Source organism: Eucyclogobius newberryi, unplaced genomic scaffold (assembly GCF_026437365.1).
Source record: "Eucyclogobius newberryi isolate DKJ021-1_F unplaced genomic scaffold, fEucNew1.0.hap1 SCAF_12, whole genome shotgun sequence".
NCBI classification, from domain to species: domain Eukaryota; kingdom Metazoa; phylum Chordata; class Actinopteri; order Gobiiformes; family Gobiidae; genus Eucyclogobius; species Eucyclogobius newberryi.
Window position 1 is genome coordinate 32,521,644 of NW_027315746.1, and position 16,452 is coordinate 32,538,095.

The 16,452-nt window shown below is 48.5% G+C and overlaps 1 protein-coding gene across 1 annotated transcript in view; it reads right to left on the bottom strand.

Moving 5' to 3' along the window:
* lamc2 (laminin, gamma 2) overlaps window positions 1–12,009 on the bottom strand; it is a 31,275-nt gene extending 19,266 nt beyond the window's left edge. The window contains exons 1-2 of the mRNA XM_072441918.1: window positions 11,875–12,009; window positions 3,994–4,167 (exon numbers count right to left, since the gene is read on the bottom strand). Of these exons, the coding sequence (XP_072298019.1) occupies window positions 3,994–4,167; window positions 11,875–11,953 (253 nt within the window). The 5' untranslated portion in view covers window positions 11,954–12,009. The remainder of the gene's footprint in view (window positions 1–3,993; window positions 4,168–11,874) is intronic.
* Window positions 12,010–16,452: the final 4,443 nt, after the last annotated feature.

The window sequence follows — 16,452 nt, forward strand, 5'->3', positions numbered from 1 at the left end:
CACTCTGTACCTGTAACACGCCCCCTCCCCCTGCCCCCGCGCTCAAGGGTAACCGCGGCTATTTAGGTATAGTTTGCTTCAAACGCTACTTCTTTTGTTCGAACGCTGCTGCCACTGACGTGCCGCTGTGTCATGTGCTGTGTACCAGCGCACGCCTCGGCCTCTGTTTACACCACCACCATCTCCACGCTCATACTACATCACAGGGTGGGCGGGGAAAGCACGCCCTCGCTGAGACTACATCACAGGGTTGGGCGGGGGAGGCACGCTCTTGCTGAGACTACATCACAGGGTTGGGCGGGGGAGGCACGCTCTTGCTGAGACTACATCACGGGGTGGGCGGGGGAGGCAGATCGCTCTTGGCGAGGGTGGGAGAGAATCTCAAACTAAGCCATCTGCATTTCTGGGTTTGTGAGCGGGTCCAAGATATGGATTGATATTTTATAACTATTATGTTATGGGTGTTGCACAACACTTATTATTATTATTTATTATTATTATTATTATCAAATATACCCTTAGGGAAGACTACGAAATGGGAAAAATAGCATGATATGGGATCTTTAAACCTCCTCTCCTTGAACCGACACCTTAACGTGGTGGAGGGGTTTGAGTGCCCGAATGATCCCGGGAGCTATGTTGTCGGGGGCTTCATGCCCCTGGTAGGGTCTCCCATGGCAAACAGGTCCTAGGTGACGGGTCAGACAAAGATCGGTTCAGAAGCCCCCCTATGATGACAACACGAACAAGGCAGTTTACGTCGCCCGGATCGGCGTCACCGGGGCCCCATCCTGGAGCCAGGCCTGGGATGGGTGCTCCATGGCGAGCGCCTGGTGGCCGGGTCTTACCCCACGGGGCCCGGCCGGGCACAGCCCGAAAGAGCGACGTGGGGCCGCCCTCCCGTGGGCCCACCACCCGCAGGAGGATCCATAAGGGGCCGGTGCAGAGAGATCTGGGCGGCAGTCGACGGCAGGGGCCTCGGCCACCAGATCTCCAGACACAGAGACTAACTCTGGGGACATGGAATGTCACCTCCCGGGGGGGGAAAGAGCCTGAGCTTGTGCGGGAGGTTGAGCGATACCGACTAGATATAGTCGGCCTCACCTCCACGCACAGTTCGGGCTCTGGAACCCATCTCCTCGAGAGGGGCTGGACGCTCCACTTCTCTGGTGTTGCCCGCGGGGAGAGGCGACGGGCTGGTGTGGGCTTGCTTATAGCCCCTCAGCTCAGCCGCCACGTGTTGGAGTTTACCCCGGTGAACGAGAGGGTCGCGTCCCTCCGCCTTCGGGTGGGGGACAGGTCTCTCACTGTTGTGGCGGCCTACGGGCCGAACAGCAGTGCAGAGTACCCGGCCTTCTTGGAGTCCTTGGGAGGGGTACTGGACAGTGCACCGACCGGGGACTCCGTTGTTCTACTGGGGGACTTCAACGCCCACGTGGGCAATGACAGTGACACCTGGAGAGGGGTGATCGGGAAGAACGGCTTCCCCGATCTGAACCCGAGCGGTGTTCAGTTATTGGACTTGTGTGCTAGCCACGGATTGTCCATAACGAACACCATGTTCAAGCACAAGGGTGTTCATCAGTGCACATGGCACCAGGACACCCTAGGCCGGAGGTCAATGATCGACTTTGTTGTCGTGTCATCAGACCTCCGGCCGCGTGTCTTGGACACTCGGGTGAAGAGAGGGGCAGAGTTGTCAACCGATCACCACCTGGTGGTGAGTTGGATCCGCTGGCGGAGGAGGAAGCCGGACAGACTTGGCAGACCCAAGCGCATTGTGAGGGTCTGTTGGGAACGTCTAGTGGAGCCCTCTGTCAGTAGGGTATTCAACTCGCACCTCCGGGAGAGCTTCTCCCATGTCCCGGGGGAGGCTGGGGACATTGAGTCCGAGTGGACCATGTTCTCCGCCTCCATTGTTGATGCGGCTGCTCGGAGCTGTGGTCGCAAGGTCTCCGGTGCCTGTCGTGGCGGCAACCCCCGAACCCGGTGGTGGACACCGGAAGTAAGGGATGCCGTCAGACTGAAGAAGGAGGCCTATCAGGCCACTCTGGCTTGTAGGTCTCCGGAGGTCATCGAGGGGTATCGGCAGGTCAAGCGAGCCGCGGCTCGTGCTGTCGCAGAGGCAAAAACCCGGGCCTGGGAGGAGTTCGGGGAGGCCATGGAGGAGGACTATCGGTCGGCACCAAAGAAATTCTGGCAAACCGTCCGGCGCCTCAGGAGGGGGAAGCAGTGTCTCACCAACACCGTTTACGGTGCGGGTGGAGGCCTGCTGACCTCGACTGGGGATGTCGTCGGACGGTGGAAGGAATACTTTGAGGATCTCCTTAATCCCTCAGTCACGTCTTCCGAAGAGGAAGTAGAGACCGGGGACTCGGAGGCTGGCTTATCCATCACCCAAGCTGAAGTCACTGAGGTTGTCCGCAAACTCCTCGGTGGCAGGGCTCCGGGGGTGGATGAGATCCGCCCTGAGTACCTAAAGTATCTGGATGTTGTAGGACTGTCTTGGTTGACACGTCTCTGCAACATTGCGTGGCGTTCGGGGACCGTGCCTCTGGACTGGCAGACCGGGGTGGTGGTCCCTCTGTTCAAGAAGGGGGACCGGAGGGTGTGTTCCAACTACAGAGGGATCACACTCCTCAGCCTCCCAGGTAAGGTCTATTCCAAGGTACTGGAGAGGAGAATCCGACCGATAGTCGAACCTCGGATTCAGGAGGAGCAGAGTGGTTTTCGTCCCGGTCGTGGAACACTGGACCAGCTCTATACCCTCCATCGGGTGCTCGAGGGTTTATGGGAGTTTGCCCAACCAGTCCACATGTGCTTTGTGGATCTGGAGAAGGCTTTCGACCGTGTCCCTCGGGGTGTCCTTTGGGGGGTGCTTCGGGAGTACGGGGTCCGGGGCCCTTTGCTCAGGGCTGTCCGGTCCCTGTATGACTGGAGCAGGAGCTGTGTTCGCATTGCCGGCAGTAAGTCAGACCTGTTCCCAGTGCATGTTGGACTCCGCCAGGGCTGCCCTTTGTCACCGGTTCTGTTCATAATTTTTATGGACAGAATTTCTAGGCGCAGTCGGGGGTCGGAGGGTGTCCGGTTTGGGGACCACAGGATCTCATCTCTGCTGTTTGCAGACGATGTTGTCCTGATGGCTCCATCAAACCCGGACCTGCACCATGCACTGGGACGGTTTGCAGCCGAGTGTGAAGCGGCTGGGATGAGAATCAGCACCTCCAAATCCGAGGCCATGGTTCTCGACCGGAAAAAGGTGGCTTGCCCTCTCCAGGTGGGTGGGGTGTCCTTGCCCCAAGTGGAGGAGTTCAAGTATCTCGGGGTCTTGTTCACGAGTGAGGGAAGGATGGAGCGTGAGATCGACAGGCGGATCGGTGCAGCGGCTGCAGTGATGCAGTCGCTGCATCGGACTGTTGTGGTGAAGAAGGAGCTGAGCCGAAAGGCAAAGCTCTCTATTTACCGGTCGGTCTACGTTCCTACCCTCACCTATGGTCATGAGCTTTGGGTAGTGACCGAAAGAACAAGATCGCGGATACAAGCGGTCGAAATGAGTTTCCTCCGCCGTGTGGCTGGGCGCTCCCTTAGAGATAAGGTGAGGAGCTCGGCCACACGGGGGGAGCTCGGAGTAGAGCCGCTGCTCCTCCACGTCGAGAGGAGCCAGCTGAGGTGGCTCGGGCATCTGTTCCGGATGCCTCCTGGGCGCCTCCCTCGGGAGGTGTTTCAGGCATGTCCCACCGGGAAGAGGCCCCGGGGAAGACCCAGGACACGCTGGAGAGACTATGTCTCTCGGCTGGCCTGGGAACGCCTCGGGATCCCCCCGGAGGAGTTAGAGGAAGTGTCTGGGGAGAAGGAAGTCTGGGAGTCCCTGCTCAGACTGCTGCCCCCGCGACCCGGCTCCGGATAAAGCGGCAGAAGATGGATGGATGGATGGATGGATGGGATCTTTAAACTGTGTATGTCAGTGGGTGGGACTTGAAGGCGTGTCCTCACCTTCCGCGTGGCACAAACAGGGGGAGCAGCTCCTCTGGTTCTCCTGGAGGTAGAAGCCTGCTTTACAGCGCTCGCAGTGGCGGCCCTCGGTATTACCCTGACAGTCCACACAGCGCAGACCCAAGGCATCACGCAGGCAGTACTGAGAGCGCCCTCTGCAGTCACACCACGAAGCTGCAGGGAAACATCATTTGTGAGACAACAGTTTGGGGAAGATAGAAGGATACAGGTTTATTGTCATTGTAGAAAATACAGACTTCAAGAGAGCAAAAACAGTTGCAGTATATACAATTACTAAGTTAATACAATAAACAAATAAATACCCATATATTTCCACATTCTGATCAGATTAAAGAACCATCCATTAGTGTTCTAATGAGGTGTTAAATCTCTAAACGTGTAAATGCAGTCCTTAAAAAGAGTGTTAGACAGGACCTGGGGGGTAGTGGGCGAGTCTGGTGGATAGTATGGCTTGTCTAGGGCGCTGATAACCAGGAATAAACTTAACTGAAATAGAACGAAACCAGGTAGTAGGGTGTGTCTGCAGGATACTGGGCATGTCTGGGGCTAGTAGGGTGTGTCTGCAGGGTACTGGATGTGTCTGGGGGGTAGTAGGGCATGTCTGGGGCTAGTAGGGTGTGTCTGCAGGGTACTGGACGTATCTGCAGGGTACTGGGCGTGTCTGGGGCTAGTAGGGTGTGTTTTTAGGGTACTGAGCATGTGTCTGCAGGGTACTGGGCGTGTCTGGGGGTAGAAAGGTGTGTCTGGGGGTAGTAGCGCGTGTCTGTAGGGTAATGGGCGTGTCTGGGGGGTAGTAGGGTGTGTCTGGGGGTAGTAGGGCGTGTCTGTAGGGTACTGGGCGTGTCTGGGGGTAGAAGGGTGTGTCCGGGGGTAGTAGCGCGTGTCTGTAGGGTAATGGGCGTGCCTGGGGGGGTAGTAGGGTGTGTCTGGGGATAGTAGGGTGAGTCTGTAGGGGACTGGGCGTGTCTGGGGGTAATAGGGTGTGTCTGGGAGGGTGGTAGGGTATGTCTGGGACCTTGTGTTAGAGATTAATAATAAATGAATATAAATAATATTATTTGTTCATTTTTTGCCTGAGTCACTATATTAAAGTGACTTTTGGAGCATTTAAACACGCGTCCATTTACGTTCAGGTTTGTTGTTCTGTTCCCCCTGATGTCACTAGGTGGTGCTGCTGTGTGCACTTCACCTGATCGGGGAAAGCACTCACCCACAAAGCATCACATTCATTATTTGAAGTGAAAACACAAACAACAATTACAGAGTACAAGTGTGTGTGTGTGTGTGTGTGTGTTTGTGTGTGTGTGTGTGTGTGTGTGTGTGGTGCTCTCCTGTGCTGGCCTGTTGTGTTTGTGCTGGGAGAGCTGGTGCATGCAGAGGCAGGTGAGGGGTGTCATTGGGGCGGGTGCTGGGTGCTGGCTGATGGGTGCTGGGTGGGGCTGTTCCTGGGTGTGTCTGGAGGAATGTGTTATGAGCTGTCATGACATAATGATTAGACAGACGGAGACAGTGTTCTCATGTTCACGTCCATCTGCTGTGAGTAAAGTGAATATTATAAGAAAGATAAAGAATGTTTTTTCTCTGTTGTATGTACACAATTGAACCTTTCTACCACCTACTTGTTTCCATGGAGATGTTATTGCTTCGCTTACAATGTCCCATAGTATGACATTGAACTTCAGTATCTACCTTTGTTTGGCTTTTTTGTGTGTGGAAAAAACAGCATTCTTGGTCCGCATCCACACGATATTAATCTCAGGCAAATCTGCAAAGATTTTTCGTCTAAAACAAGTATTATCCCCATTGAGCGGGCGTTTCAGGAGTCTAAAAGCTGAACTTTTTGAAACTAGGTCCCAGAATGCAACGATCTCAAAGCGCTGGTTTGGCGTCTCTGCTGTTATGCGTCATGCGGCGGGACAATGACGCATGCGCCAAACTCTGACAGCAACAACAATGGCACCGTAACAGCGTTCCATACATAATGCAGATCTTTTTCTTCAACCACTCTTTCTCTTCGTGTTTCACTCCTGGATCTATTACATCTTTTTCACTTGAAGCCGCCATGTTTGTTTTGTGTCTTCAACCCACGTGTAGTTTTCAGCGCATTTGTGTTACTTTTCAACAGCGCCACCAAGGATCCTGGCACATGCATTACAAAGTGTGGATGCTCACATTTAAAGAAAGGATTTCATGTTTACAGAAAGCGTTTTAGAAACTATTGCTCTTATGTTTCCTTGTGAATGTGGCCTTAGAATAAGTTTATGCTGGACGCTTCCACGAGGTTCGCGCTGACCTGATTTTCCGCATCGGCGTCAGGGAAACTTTTTTAACTACGTGGACGGTTCCGCACGGAAATGAATGGTATTTCATCACAGCAAGCTCAGATTTCTTCTGTTGACACATGAAACCTGCGCAGACTATAAATACTGCCAACGGTTCTCCACTGTCCTCCACTCGTCTCATTTCCGGAATCTACATGCAAAAGTATAATCCAAGCTTTACTGTGACTAGAGTCACCTCTCCACAGACCTGTAAAGGCTCATTTATGATCTCTGTTCCAGACACATCTCTGTGTCTTCTGTGTTGTTTTGTCTGTCATTTGGTCAGCAGGTGATTTGTTTGTTCACAGTTTATGGATGCGTAGCAACGGAGATATACATGTGCTGACCACTGGGGGCAGTAGTGAACACAGATCTTTACATGTGCTGACCACTGGGGGCAGTAGTGAACACAAATCTGTACATGTACTGACCACTGGGGGCAGTAGTGAACACAGATCTTTACATGTGCTGACCACTGGGGGCAGTAGTGAACACAGATCTGTACATGTGCTGACCACTGGGGGCAGTAGTGAACACAGATCTGTACATGTGCTGACCACTGGGGGCAGTAGTGAACACAGATCTGTACATGTGCTGTCCACTGGGGGCAGTAGTGAACACAGATCTGTACATGTGCTGACCACTGGGGGCAGTAGTGAACACAGATCTGTACATGTGCTGACCACTGGGGGCAGTAGTGAACACAGATCTTTACACGTGCTGACCACGAACACAGATCTGTACATGTGCTGACCACTGGGGGCAGTAGTGAACACAGATCTTTACATGTACTGACCACTGGGGGCAGTAGTGAACACAGATCTGTACATGTGCTGACCACTGGGGGCAGTAATGAACACAGATCTGTACATGTGCTGACCACTGGGGGCAGTAATGAACACAGATCTGTACATGTGCTGACCACTGGGGGCAGTAGTGAACACAGATCTGTACATGTGCTGACCACTGGGGGCAGTAGTGAACACAGATCTGTACATGTGCTGACCACTGGGGGCAGTAATGAACACAGATCTGTACATGTGCTGACCACTGGGGGCAGTAGTGAACACAGATCTGTACATGTGCTGACCACTGGGGGCAGTAGTGAACACATATCTTTACATGTGCTGACCACTGGGGGCAGTAGTGAACACAGATCTGTACATGTGCTGACCACTGGGGGCAGTAGTGAACACAGATCTTTACATGTGCTGACCACTGGGGGCTGTAGTGAACACAGATCTGTACATGTGCTGACCACTGGGGGCAGTAGTGAACACAGATCTGTACATGTACTGACCACTGGGGGCAGTAGTGAACACAGATCTGTACATGTGCTGACCACTGGGGGCAGTAGTGAACACAGATCTGTACATGTGCTGACCACTGGGGGCAGTGATGAACACAGATCTGTACATGTGCTGACCACTGGGGGCAGTGATGAACACAGATCTGTACATGTGCTGACCACTGGGGGCAGTAGTGAACACAGATCTCTACATGTGCTGACCACTGGGGGCAGTAGTGAACACAGATCTGTACATGTACTGACCACTGGGGGCAGTAGTGAACACAGATCTCTACATGTGCTGACCACTGGGGGCAGTAGTGAACACAGATCTGTACATGTACTGACCACTGGGGGCAGTAGTGAACACAGATCTGTACATGTGCTGACCACCCGGGGCAGTAGTGAACACAGATCTGTACATGTACTGACCACTGGGGGCAGTAGTGAACACAGATCTCTACATGTGCTGACCACTGGGGGCAGTAGTGAACACAGATCTGTACATGTACTGACCACTGGGGGCAGTAGTGAACACAGACCTGTACATGTGCTGACCACTGGGGGCAGTAGTGAACACACACTAGTGGAATCTCCTTTTAAAATGTTATTAGAACAAGCTGCAAAACTCATTAAGTCTTTTCTAACCTCGTTTTCTTTGCTCTTTTCCAACAGATACAAACTGTTACGCTATGTTTTTTTTGAGTTGCTTTCTTTTCTTTTGTGTCGGTCAATTCTCTCTCACTGACACTGGGCGCCCTCTGGTGGTCATGTACCAGAACACAGCCTTAACATTATAACCAGTCGGAAGTACAAATGAGACGGACTTTACAGGACGTGTACTGTTTACTGTAGCTAATCTGCCAGTTATGTTCATGTAATAAAGTTAAATCTGTTTTGTTCCTGTACATGTATATTGTAAAAACAGCTTTTTGGGTCAAAATGAGACCGCTGTGTGCTGTCTTAAAAATAATCTTATTCTTTGCGAAGCAGGAAGTGTGTTCTTAGCATGCTAACGTTTGTTTGCTTTACGGTGATGATACATTCTGCTCTGAAATGTGTGAAAAGTGCTTATATATATTAGAGAAGGAAAGGAGGACGAGGACGCTGCAGTATAAAAGGGCTGTACCAGATTTTTGTCTAATCTGTTTTTGCCCAGTTCAACTGAGGCGACTGATAATGTAATTATAGTGCATTTTATTATTTCCATGTTTTTATCCTGCTGCTCCGTCATTCTGTCTGCTCCTGACACTGTTTTATGGACTGTTGTTTTAGAGGTTGATTTGAATTTTACAACAGCTCAAAGTCCCAAGCAGAGGAGCAGAAGAGGAGTGAGCAGAAGAGCAGAAGAGCAGTGAGGAGAGGAGCAGAAGAGCAGTGAGGAGAGGAGCAGAAGAGCAGTGAGCAGAGAAGCAGAGGAGCAGAAGAGCAGAGGAGCAGTGAGGAGAGGAGCAGAGGAGCAGTGAGCAGAAAAGCAGAGGAGCAGAGAAGCAGAGGAGCAGAAGAGCAGTGGAGCAGAGAGCAGAGGAGCAGTGAGCAGAAGAGCAGTGAGCAGAAGAGCAGAAGAGCAGAGGAGCAGAGGAGCAGAGGAGCAGTGAGCAGAGGAGCAGTGAGCAGAGGAGCAGGGGAGCAGTGAGCAGAAGAGAAGAAGAGCAGAGGAGCAGAGGAGCAGAAGAGCAGAAGAGCAGAGGAGCAGAGGAGCAGTGAGCAGAAGAGCAGAAGAGCAGTGAGCAGAAGAGCAGAAGAGCAGAGGAGCAGAGGAGCAGAGGAGCAGTGAGCAGAGGAGCAGTGAGCAGAGGAGCAGGGGAGCAGTGAGCAGAAGAGAAGAAGAGCAGAGGAGCAGAGGAGCAGTGAGCAGAAGAGAAGAAGAGCAGAGGAGCAGTGAGCAGAAGAGCAGAAGAGCAGTGAGCAGAAGAGCAGTGAGCAGAGGAGCAGTGAGGAGAGGAGCAGTGAGGAGAGGAGAGGAGCAGAAGAGCAGAGGAGCAGTGAGCAGAAGAGCAGAGGAGCAGAGGAGCAGTGAGCAGAAGAGCAGAGGAGCAGTGAGCAGTGAGCAGAAGAGCAGAGGAGCAGTGAGGAGAGGAGCAGAAGAGCAGAGGAGCAGTCAGAGGATGGGCGAGTGCAGGAGTCTTTATACCTCTGTGAGTCTTTTACAACACAAAACATTTGCAAAGAATTCAAACAAGCTTCTTTCACATTGTCATGAATTTTGAGGCAAATTCTGAAAATTCACAAATTCTATTCATTTTGGACTCAGACTGTAAGAAAAGCGATGACGGGCTCAGACTGTCTCTGACCTCTAAAGCTCCTGTTACTGGCCTTTTGGACAGTTTAACCTTTCAATGACCACATAAATGCACTCTCTCCCCTGTCATCCTGCCTCATTACATCCTCCACCGCAGCAGCAGAGCCATCAGCCTCTTCAGCCTCTCCAGCTCTGCACGAGGACATTAAGTGAATAAAGATGTTTTCACTCTAAAGAAACTGTAACATTAAAAACGGTATAATTCGCTCTCTCTTCACTGGTCATTGTGGGAATTGGACCTCCATTTTTTTAAACTTTCTAAATAATGTTTGTTTTCCTTCAAAGTTCAACTCAGCAGTAACTCACATGTACACAGATGTTCACAGATGTACACAGATGTACACACATGTACTCACATGTACACAGATGTACACAGATGTACACAGATGTACACAGGTGTACACAGATGTACACAGATGTACACAGATGTACACACATGTACACAGATGTACACAGATGTACACAGATGTACACAGATGTACACACATGTACTCACATGTACACAGATGTACACAGATGTACACAGGTGTACACAGATGTACACAGATGTACACAGATGTACACACATGTACACAGATGTACACAGATGTACACACATGTACTCACATGTACACACATGTACTCACATGTACACAGATGTACACACATGTACACAGATGTACACAGATGTACACACATGTACTCACATGTACACACATGTACTCACATGTACACACATGTACTCACATGTACACAGGTGTACACAGATGTACACAGATGTACACAGATGTACACACATGTACACAGATGTACACAGATGTACACAGATGTACACAGATGTACACACATGTACTCACATGTACACACATGTACTCACATGTACACAGATGTACACAGATGTACACAGATGTACACAGATGTACACAGATGTTTCTATATAACGTACAAGTTACACAAGTTTCATACTGAAGTTAGGTTTATTTTCTTTGTATTTTTAACAAGAAACACTCAAATGCCCTGAACTGCAAAAATGTGTCCGAGGCAGTTTAATAAAGTACACACACATTTACTAAAACTACACAATTATCTCTACTTTACTTTAAATCTAAAGAGTTTAATGCGGTAAAGTGTCCGGTCGCGTGACATGAAAAATCCCATTACAATTACAAATCATTATTAACCCTTCGGGGTCGACAAGAATACTTTTATATGTTCATATTTGCACCTTGTGGTTCAGTTTGAACCTTTTTAAATGCTTGGTTGAGCATGTTTGAGGGTTTTACAATGAAAAAAACATAATTTTTCTAGACAGACTTTGTGTTTTCTGTGTGTGTTTAGGTCCAGTGTGTTGAAATAGTTTGTCAAAGTGAAAAACGAACTAACTGATCATATTGATGAGGTTGTGCTGAAAAAAAAAGATACCCAACATTGGTCTGGTAAACATTTCTTAATGTAGTATATCAGGGCAAAATTGAAGGTACTCAAAAACGGACAAAAAAGCTCCGAACCCCGAAGGGTTAAATGTGATTTTTTTTTGAAAAATCCTACTTTTTCCTGAAAAACTTTGAACATGCTCCAGTTAGATGTCCCACAGCATCATAAAGTAAACATTACAACTCCAATTCAACAGTTAAAATTAGACAGTTTCATGTTTATCAAACTATGGACACATCAGGTCATTTATGATATTTCAACATGGCAGTTTCTGTGAATGTCCTGTAGTATGACATCTTTCAAGACATGTTCAAATATTTAAAACTAAAAGAGTAGTAATGATGTAATGTGTAATTTTGTATTCTACTGCAAAGGCGTGTCACGAGAAGGACAGAGAAAAGGCTCAATATCCACTTGACCTGTAATAGTTGTATTATTACTGTCTCCCTGTGCGTCAGATGCCCTCACAGCCCGGAGTTTTACAAACACAAGTGCGTCTTTCTAAGCGCAGAGTCAAACATGAAGAGAATACTCACAGTGATAAGAGTATGTGGCCCGGGCGCTGCTGCAGGTCAGGGCTAACGCTGCACACACGAACACTAAAGATACTCCCATGCTCTGGACGGGGCAGGTTACAGCGGGACACACACGGACCCAAATGAAGGGCTGGTCCCGGGGCACAGTCTTTAGTACAGCCACGCTTCTGAGTCTGCCCCTGCTCCGGCCCCCCAGGGCAGAGCAGAGCACGTCCTGACAGGAGCAGAGCCACCCCTCCATGAGTCATGCCTCGCCATGTTTACCTGTACACCAGAATACTGGAAAGCACTACTGTGGAATATTTCATCAAGGAGAAAAGGAAAATCAATGTAAGACTTATTCTATAGTTTACTAATATAAATGAGGGGGAAATGTGTTTGTTTTTAGATAAAAAATAAGTAAATCACATAGATATTTTCTTTAATTTGTTGTGTAATCTTGATTTTACTGAACATTTTAGTCTAAATTCTAATTTCAACCTCATTTTGGTCCTTCAAATAATGTGTTGTAATGTTTGGTGTGTGTAGGTGCTTCTCGAAGGGCTGATAACTAGGAATAACCTTAACTGAACCAGGTCTGAACCAGGTCTAACGCAGACATAAACCAGGTCTAAACCAGGCCTAAACCAGGACTAAACCAGGGCTGAACCAGGACTAAACCAGGGCTAAACCAGGGCTAAACCAGGGCTAAACTAGGGCTAAACTAGGGCTAAACCAGGTCTAAACCAGGTCTAAACCAGGTCTAAACCAGGTGAAGCATGCGTGGCTCACACACCGCAGACTGGGTGACACAGCAGGGTGAAAAGAGCACCCTGAGGCGAACGATGGCCGCTCCCTAAACACTCACTGTTATCCTGTACCTGAGGGCCGTGAGTCACATGACACACCTGACACGCCCCGCACGCGCTCAGTCCGTCACCAGGAAATGAAGCCGCCAAGCCACTCCCCAAAGTGCAGCAGAGTGAGTGAGGAAACAGGGTGAGACACAACTCTGTAAAGACGACAGCCATGTTTCCACTGGTTCACTTTGGTCATGTCCCAAAGTGTCTCTACTGCTTTAGGTGAATAACACCGGACTGTAAAGGGGTCCTAAGCCCTGAGATCCTGAGAAGTCTAGCTTCCCAAGTGGTCTGACCTAACCTTCTCAGACTGGTTCACTTTGGGGTCACTTCTGTTAATGGTGGAATGTTTTTATCAGAAGATCAAGTCAGTGTTTGGTTCAGGGCTGGGAGCTTGTACTTCTCCTGGCCCCCTTCAGACCCTCAAACAGGGTCGTACAGTTCACTTTACGCAGTACCACAGTACTCAGTAACACAGTACCATAGTACCACACCATCGTACTGCTCCAATGGGATGTGAGAGAGTTCTTTTGTTTACTCACCATGTCTACTTGGAGAAAATGTGTTTTCGGCTGTAAGACTGTTTAATTTGTAGAAAAATGTTGAAAAAAGATAGTCTTCCATTTCCGGGTACATCCTAATGGGCAGTCCCGGTTTGAAGAAGCAAAGTGGAGCAAAGACGCAAGACAGATTTTAGCGGTGATGTAATAGTTTTTAAATCACTGTTTACAGACAAAGGCAGAGCTCTTTCCTGCATTATTCAGGCTTTTAGACAACTTGACATGATTTATAACTCTAAATAATCCTTAGTAGAAAAAGCTTCAGTTGTCGTCATCTGGGCTCAGTTTGAAAAAGTAGACGTTTCGACTCTCATCCAAGAGTCATTGTCAATAACAGGATTTAGGTCGAGAACTCCGATATTAATACTGTTCTGTGGTTAAGACCCACCACAGAACAGTATTAATATCGGAGTTCTCGACCTAAATTCTGTTATTGACAATGACTCTTGGATGAGAGTCGAAACGTCTACTTTTTCAAACTGAGTCCAGATGACGACAACTGAAGCTTTTTCTACTATGGAACACGCCTGGACGAATGAGGGATTACACCGACATATTTCTAAATAATCCTGTTTACGAGGTGATCTCCCTCTGAGCCTCAGAAAACACTTGGTTTCAAAGGTAGAGTTTGGTATGAAAAACATTTTAGCACTGATTGTGGTTCATACTGTATACAAGTAGAAGATAAAGAATATGCAAAGGAGTTTACATCATCAAATGTGTATACTTTTGTTGTTATTGTGCACTAAACTATATAGGTTGAATAATCACAAGAGAGATACGTTTAGTTTCAAGAAAAGCAGTAACATTTCTAGTGGCCATGCTCTTGAGTCGGGCTCATCTCGGACGGGATGAGTCTGTCTACAGGAGGTGGAGTGGCTGGTGTCCTGGTGCAGCGGTAACAACCTAGAGTTCAATGCCCAGAAGACAGTGGAGATGATTGTGGACTTCAGGAAAGTCACAGCTCCCCAGCCCCCCCCTCACCATCTCAGACTCCCCCATCTCCACTGTGGACTCCCTCCGCTTTCTCGGCACCACCATCACCCGGGACCTCAAGGGACCACCATCAGCTCCCTCATCAAGAAGGCCCAGCAGAGGATGTACTTCCTGCGACAGCTGAGGAAAGCCAATCTGCCAGAGGAGATGATGGTGCAGTTCTACACGGCCATCATTGAGTCCATCCTCCCCTCCATCACCTCCTCCATCACCGTGTGGTACACTGGAGCCACAGCCAGGGACAAACAGAGACTACAGCTCATTGTGCGCTCTGCTGAGAAGGTGATCGGCTGCAGACTTCCATCTCTGCAGGACCTGTACGTCTCCAGGACTCTGGGACAAACAGGTCGGATCACAGCCAACCCTTCTCACCCTGGACACGGACTATTTGAGCCACTCCCCTCAGGCAGGAGGCCACTCCCCTCAGGCAGGGGGCCACTCCCCTCAGGCAGGAGGACCTGTATCTGCCGTCATAAGAACAGTTTCTTTCCCTCTGCCGTTAAGACTCATGAAGTCTGCCTAAGCACCTTGTACTCATTGTACTTTGTGAATTTTTGTTCATCGACAAATGGCAATAAACCCCTTTCTGATTCTGATTCTGATTCTGAGTTGGTTGTTTTAGAGCTTAAATCGATTCCCGGGTGATGCGAGGCCTTTCTGTGTGGAGTTTGCATGTTCTTCTCGTGTCTATGTAGGTTTCTTCCAGGTGTTCCGGTTTCCCCTACCACTAAATACATGTACAATAGTTTGCTGTATGAATGAGAATGTTGTGAGAGTGAATGAGGGATGAAAATGAGCCCATGGCAACAATCAAGCGTGTTTACGGCGTGTGTCATGTATGTTCATTAACATATATCGTCCAAACCAAATAAATAAAGAAACCAAATTATTTGTCTTGAGAATCCCACATTATTTTCTATCAGCCAAGCGTTCCCTCATAATTTGGTGTTATTATGCCATCTACTGGCAACAGAGGGAATCACCAAGGGGAAATAAACAAAAGCTAAGTTGCCCCGACATGCTAATACAGGATCATGGTTGAAATGAACATGATTTGAGGCAGAAATGCTCAGAACAAGTTTGGACTCAAAACAGGAGACTTCCAGACCTTTGACATCAACAATTTGGACAATTTGAGGATTTATGGAACAAGCGTGAATGAAGCTAAACCGAAGGTACGGTCTGTTTTTAATGAGGGAACAATGTTAGAACACGCAACACAAATGTGGGTGTAATCCCTCATTCGTCGAGGAGTGTTCCATTGTAGAAAAAGGTTCAGTTGTATCATCTGGACTCAGTTTAGAAAAAACTAGACGTTTCGACTCTCACCCAAGAGTCATTGTCAATAAGCGAATTTAGGCCGGGAACTCAGATATTTATACTATTCTGTGGTAAATCCAGCCCATTAGGGGGGCCTTCCTGAAGTGGAATGAGTTGTTTGTTTCAACAGAAACTTACCCTCTTTGTTTCTAACGAGCTAACCTTTTGTCTCCCTTTTGTTTTAGTGTGACCCTGGCTCACTCACCCTGAGGACCTGATTAGCATCCGAATGTCCTGGTCCTCTAACTCACCAGGGTTTCAATATTCCATTGGAGACTATATATAGGCAGGTTGAATCTAAACCCTTCATTTCTGTTTAAAGGTCTTTCTTTTTTAAACAAAAATAGCTTCAGGACCACAGAGCGCTGTGCATCTTCATCTTGAAGCCTCTAATTACTTGTTTGATGACAGTGAGGTGAAGATTTTAAGCAGGGAGAAAATATGGTTTGAAAGAGGAGTTAAGGAAGCTGTTTTTGTTAAAAAAAGAAAGACCTTGTTTAAACAGAAATGGAGGGCTAAGATTCAACCTGCCTATATATAGTCTACAATGGAATATTGAAACCCTGGTGAGGTAGAGGACCAGGAAATTTAGATGTTAATCAGGTCCTCGGGGTGAGTGAGCCAGGGTCACACAAAGACAAAAGGGGAGAGTAATAGCCCATTAAAGGACTGATTGTAAACAAAAGGTTTGTTAGAAACAAAGAGGATAAGTTTCTGTTGAAACAAACAACTCTTTCCACTTCAGGAAGGCCCGCCCAATGGGCTGGACTTACCACAGAATAGTATAAATATCCCGGCCTAAATTCACTTATTAACAATGACTCTTGGATGAGAGTCGAAACGTCCAGATGAAACAACTGAAC